Here is a 6,000-nt window from a genome sequence, read left to right on the forward strand (position 1 = left end):
GCAGCTTATGTAAAGCTACTCACTAACCCATAAATTGGGTATGTAACTGAGATACTTAGAAATGCAGCACTGCATTGGAGCCACACCCAAGAAAGACCTCAGGAATAGTTTTCTCTTCAGCTTACTAAAGAATAGCTATTCAGCTTAGTAGTTGCTAATCTTGACATACATAAGCTTCAGTAATGCAATACAAGCTAAATGTATGCATGTGTAAGATGGAATCTGGAGGAGGAACAAACATCAGCACAATAATCAAGACTCATTCAGCTGTCTCCTCAGTTTATAGGTACATACTTCTGTACAAGCTAGTACACAGAAGTAGGTGCCATTCATGCCAAAAGGTTATCAAAGTTTAGACACTAAAGTATCAGAAGCAACTTGTAACTAGAGCTTCTAGAACTGTCCAGAGAGCATGTAGCTATTACAGGCTTCTGTATCAATAAGGTAAAACGTCTCCATATTAATATTCATGTAATATGAAAGTTTGTTACCCAATAAACACATAAGTTGTAGCCAAGTCATCTATGACCCTGAACAAGGAGGATAAGGAGCAGTTCCTTAGATTCAGTGTTCCTGATTATATGCTCTAGCCTTGAAAACATCCACTCACTGAAAATTATGCATTCACTCTTCAGTGCTGGGCATGAAATCAGTTCACCTACCAAAATATAACCTGTTGTGAAAGACTGATAAAGTGAAGCATCACAAGTGATTTAACCATAGGATAGCCAAGCTTGTCTTGATTTAATTAGCCCTAACTCAGAGCACTGAAGTAGAAGCACAGCCTCTGCAATGCCTCTTCTCAGACACTGTGCTTCAGCTTGACACTCTCCTCATGACAGCCACTTGACACTCTGTACAGTGAGACTCTTGAGGTGTTAGTCTAGTTCAAGTTCAGCTTTAAGCCCAAGCTTATTCCCTGCAAAATCTGGTCCCTACTGAAGAACCATAATACTTAAGGTATCTTTACTAAGAAATAAGTTTTTGCCTCAAATTCTGGCATAACTTCCAGTTCTAACTGCCATAACATCTACAGAAAGTTTCAGAAATTAACTATACATGGTGCATGACTATTGCTGCCATCCTCTTATTAGGCTAGTCAGTAAACTTCTTAAGGCAGAAATATTACTACTTCCTAAAGGATGGTCATGTAATTACTCCCTCAGTTAATAAAAAAAGCTTCCTATTTTAGCAATTTGAAAGCACTTAAGATTTACTTCCATCAGTGCAACAGTAAGCATCCATATCAGAGGGCATGTGCTCCATGGAAGAGTTCAACAAGCATATTCCTTATGACTACACATAAGAACAGGAGCAGATACTCTCTACAACTGTAAGAGAGGAATATTTAGCCAGCGTTGCTTCTTCACTATCAGGCTGAATGACCCAGATAATACATCTAATATTGCCTATCAAACAATTTTAAGAATGTTAAGATACTGATAACCCCTGTAATGATAAAAAAAATTAGCCAGCGATATATTATTTAAATGCCACAGGTAGGATGAAATGTGACTATTCATCTGAAGTTTAATGATCTTTTCCCATTCCAGTTTACTGATGCTTGTATACGAGAATTTTAATAAGCACTGGGCTTTCTAGTGCAACCCTCTTTCTGCAGAAAAACAGTGATCTAGACCAAGCCAGCAAAGACCAACTCAGACACTGACACAAAGTCTTTGAGCTAAACCCCTTTCTCTAGTGGTAAGTTCTTAAGACTAACGTACTGTGCTCAGTACTATCTCCAAATACTTGGGACATATCACCAGTTAAATGCTGGAGCTCACAAAACTTGATGGGGTCCAGAAAATATCCCACTCCAGCTTAGTGCCACTCAGCTCTAACGGAAACACTTTTCAGAGGTTTCAATTAACAGTTGTTTCAATCCCACTACAAAAGAGCAAGGCTTGTACAGAGGCTATGGGTGTCTAAATATTAAGCACTACCTCCTAGCAGCTCTGTAAGAACGTATCATTTAAAGCAAACTAAGAACATGGTAGTAGTTTCTCAGAGCACTTATGTAGCTTGCATAGCTATCTAAAGTTAAAACAACATGCCCAATAAGGAACTGTATATAGCCATTGGATATCCTGTCCCCACTACCAGCCCTCCTGTTGTTGCTCCCCATCTTGGCAGGCAAGGGACATCAAGGATGTACACATCAGCTGAAACATACAAGACCACAGGATTAGTTATAGCTGTAATTACACTTTTTTTTTTTTTAAAAAAAAAAGAACCATTCCCTATACAAACCCATTCCTGTATGTCAATGATGGCGATCAGATCATCTGTCCAAAGAGTGTCTCTACCACACACAGGGTACTTCCCAATTCTTTGAGCAAATATGGTCTCCTCAACACTAAATAGCTGAGTCACCATGATATAGGTCTACCTTCTGAACAAGTCCAATAAGTTATTTACAGCTGGAAACATCCTGAATGCTTTAACATTCACATATGTCTAGCCAAAGCACTTTGGAAATCCATTACAGCTCAGCTCAATCATGCCTACTGCACAATAGGCAGTAATCCTTAAGAGGAGATCTCAAACTAATTAAAAGAATTAGTCACTCCAGAGAAAGCAGAAACCTGCCTACTGATCATTGTGCCTGTCCATCTACAGAACAAAGAGCCAAGAAACCCAAGACTTTGCATAACTGTTGTTTTCTCTACAGAGCTAGCTGAGATTTTTTACTAGTGAGAGCTGAAAAAAAAAAATCAAAAGGTGATGAAATTAAGCTTTTAAGAACAAGCCTATGACTAAGTAAAAGGAAAGTTCAATTTCAGATCAAGAACATTTTGTTCACTGAAGTCCAGTAATGTCAGTCCCAGTCAGTTTGCCAGCATATTTAGTCTTTTATGGCAATGCCATTCATAGAATCATAGAATTGCTCAGGTTGGAAAAGACCTTAAAGATCTGTATCTCTTACAGTAGCTACTGTCTGCTCATAAGCTCATACCAGGGTTGAAGGTGCAAGCTGTAATAACTTCTAATTTCACACACACTGTGACTAGCCGTCATTACTCCTTCACAGCCTTGGAGGTACAGTTTAGTTAGCAAAATGATCAACATAAAACAAAACAAGCTGCACAAGGAATGTAAGCAGTCTACCTAATAGTCCTTCAATTTTATGTGAACCAAAATCACAGGGTTTTTTCCCCCACATTTGTTTATCCAGATAGAGACTGGGAGAGTTCAGTACTTAGCACCACTTGTTTAGCTTCCCTGAAAACCACTTTCTGCATTACTTCACTTCTCCTTTTCTCCGAGTATAGAGAAGACCTAGTATAAGTGAAATAAGCACCAGGCCAAATTTGAAAATGAGTAGAGTTAACAGCTACTCTAGCTACTTACAGAAATACTTATATCTACAGATAAGAACTACAGTTTGAATTAAGATGCAGAACAAATTCATATAGAATCACTGATACACGGCAGTTATAAGAAGCTATTTTTGATTTAACATCATAAAGTAGAGTAGTAGATCTGTCATACTACTCACTTCAAATATGAGAATTTAACTGTAGCCAAACCAATTCCTTGGAAGAAATATGAGAAGAAAAAAAAAAAGATTAATCTGGATGATAACGAAGCATTATGAACAGGAGTGAAGGCCTATTCTTGTCATAAGAAAACTTCCTACTGGACAACAACAAGGAGCAAAGAGTTAACACATCTAGAGTGGAGACATAATGTAAGTTAGAGTTGATAAAACCATACTTGAGATATCCAGCCAGAACAAACACTACCAGCTCCCACATTTCTTCTCATCTCCCTCCCCATTTCACCTGTCATGTAAAGACAGGTGCTGAAGTAACATTAAGGAGACTGATGAATTCCTGTCCCAGTCATTAACCTCAGTTTCCTAGTGTGGAACACTGCTTGGGAGCCACTGCTCTCAGACTAAGGGAGTAGAAGGGGAGCAGGGAGGAGTGAATCCCACAGAACAATCCCACACACTGGCATGGTCCTAGGGTTTCCCACACTCCCCTGTGCGGTCTCCTCCAGCATAGGCTCAGTCCTCCCAGTAATATCATAACACATAGGAGCAAAAGCAGGTGGTGGCAAAAAATAGCATGACTTCAGTAGGACTCCCTGGGGAAGTTAGTAGCCCCCGACTCAAACCAGAAGTGCTCTAGTGCTCACACGGACAGTGATGCAAGACAGAACTAGCCCTCAGAAACAGTCAGATAACATGCAAAGCAGGACACTGCACCTATAACATCAAGCATAACATCCACTTATCATCACTGCACAGCCAAAAACAACCAACAGGATCAGTGACACCTGCTAGCTTTAAGTTGTGAGAACCAAATGCTTCTTCCTAAGAAGAGTCTGACATTAAAAATGTTCTGATCCTTTACTTTCTTACTCAGACAGCTGCCCTGTAGCTACCATGAATTAACTGTATTACAGCAATCACTGCTATCCTATAGGGTTAAGGGGGGAGGAGTAATTCTTCACTATATTAAACTCTCATCTCCAGAGAGTAGGCAGGTGTGTGCTCCCACTGGCACAGAGCAGATATTTCTGGAACTCACTGCCCAATCATTTTTTTCCAGCCTTGGTCTCCTCCCAGAATGACCAAGGCAGTCCTCACAGTCACTCGAAATCACTCCCCAAAAAGGAGCTGCAAGGCCTGCAGCACTACCAAGTCTCCCAGAGGATGGGTCTACAGTTCATATTTTGAGATGGAAGACAGATTTGACAGAAGGAGGCTGTGCAGAGACAGCAAGATGACTTGCCAACTCCACTTCCTGTTCCCTCATTCATTTAGCAAATTCCTTTAATTCCTGCCTTACACTGCATGCTCACTGGCTGCTGTTCTCCCACTCCGTTTCCAACCCTTCCTTAGCACCGGGTTACGAAGGAACAGAGAAACCGGCTTGGCTGCATGACACCCATTAGTGATGGACCTCTTCCACCACTGATTCTAGTCATAGACCATAAGGAACAGAACTGTGTCATTCTGAAGAAGGGCTTTCTTTCTTTTCCATATCGTTGTGTTTGGAAGGGAGGCAGAGGCCCTCTGGGCCCTCGACCCCCAACCCGCAGCCACACGGCTCCCCGAAACCGGAGACTGACGGTCGCTGCGGAGAAGAGTAAATCTCGTACACCCCGAGAGGCGACGGCTCCCTCAAAAGCCTGGGGAGCCACTCTCCCTTCCCGGAGCGGCCCCGAGTGACTCTGCACAAATCGCGCCCGGCGGTGGATGGGGGCGCTGCGCCCCGCGGTCCCGCACCGCACGCTCCCCATAGCCCGGACTAGGCCGCGGCCGCCCCCCTCCGAGGCACCCGGGGAGACAGAAGGGAACAGCCCCCAGCCCGTGTTCCCTCTCCCCTTGAGCTCACCTGGAAGTGCTCCTGGAAGCGAATAGGCAAGATCTGAGCCATGGCTGAGGGAGAACTCCTCGGGGACGGGCGCGAGGAACAAGAGATGGAAATAAAGCGGGTGAGAGGGCACCGCTGCACCCCACACACGGCGAGGAGAAGCGTGGGGGGAGAGAGAGCGGGAGAAGGGGAGGGGGGAAGAGATGGAGGGGAAGAGTGACGCAGGCGCGGTATCCTCACAGAGAACGCGCCCCGCCGCCCTTTTCTGCCTCGCGGAGCCGCTCACTCCGGTGGTGGGATCACTCCGCTCCTCACAAACTCCGCCAGGGTCTTCTCAAATAGTCCCGTTCCGCCGCGCCCCCTCTTCCGCTACTCACCCCCAGCCTCCAGCCTGCCCCTCAGCCCATCGCCGCCTTTCCATCCCACATGACTCCCGCTGAGCAGCGGGGAAATGACTGCGAGGACAGGGGACTCCTCCGTGCCAAATTTTCAAAGTGGATATTCTTCCGCAGCGCCCCGTGACCCAGCTCCATACGGCGGAAGCAGGTGGGGGTCTGTGCTGTTGACTCCTCTCCCCGTCGGTGGTGCGGAGGCTCCCGTTCGAGGCAGGGGCCGATAACGGCGTTGCTCTGCCCTCAGCGCCGTCCGCCGAGGCTGACCAAAAGGGCGA

At 44.6% G+C, this 6,000-nt stretch overlaps 1 protein-coding gene across 5 annotated transcripts in view; it reads right to left on the minus strand.

The window, feature by feature from the left end:
- LOC100542338 (clathrin heavy chain 1) overlaps positions 1-6,000 on the minus strand; it is a 41,132-nt gene extending 35,132 nt beyond the window's left edge. For 2 of the 5 annotated variants that reach the window (XM_010719947.4, XM_085238627.1), the window contains exon 1: positions 5,352-5,999. In XM_010719947.4, the coding sequence (XP_010718249.1) occupies positions 5,352-5,393 (42 nt within the window). In that variant the 5' untranslated portion in view covers positions 5,394-5,999. Of the gene's footprint in view, positions 1-5,351 lie in introns of all 5 variants that reach the window. The other 3 variants (XM_010719946.4, XM_010719948.4, XM_003210844.5) reach the window with 3 other exon arrangements.

The sequence above is a fragment of the Meleagris gallopavo genome, chromosome 17 (genome assembly GCF_905368555.1).
Source record: "Meleagris gallopavo chromosome 17, MGAL_WU_HG_1.1, whole genome shotgun sequence".
Classification (NCBI taxonomy): domain Eukaryota; kingdom Metazoa; phylum Chordata; class Aves; order Galliformes; family Phasianidae; genus Meleagris; species Meleagris gallopavo.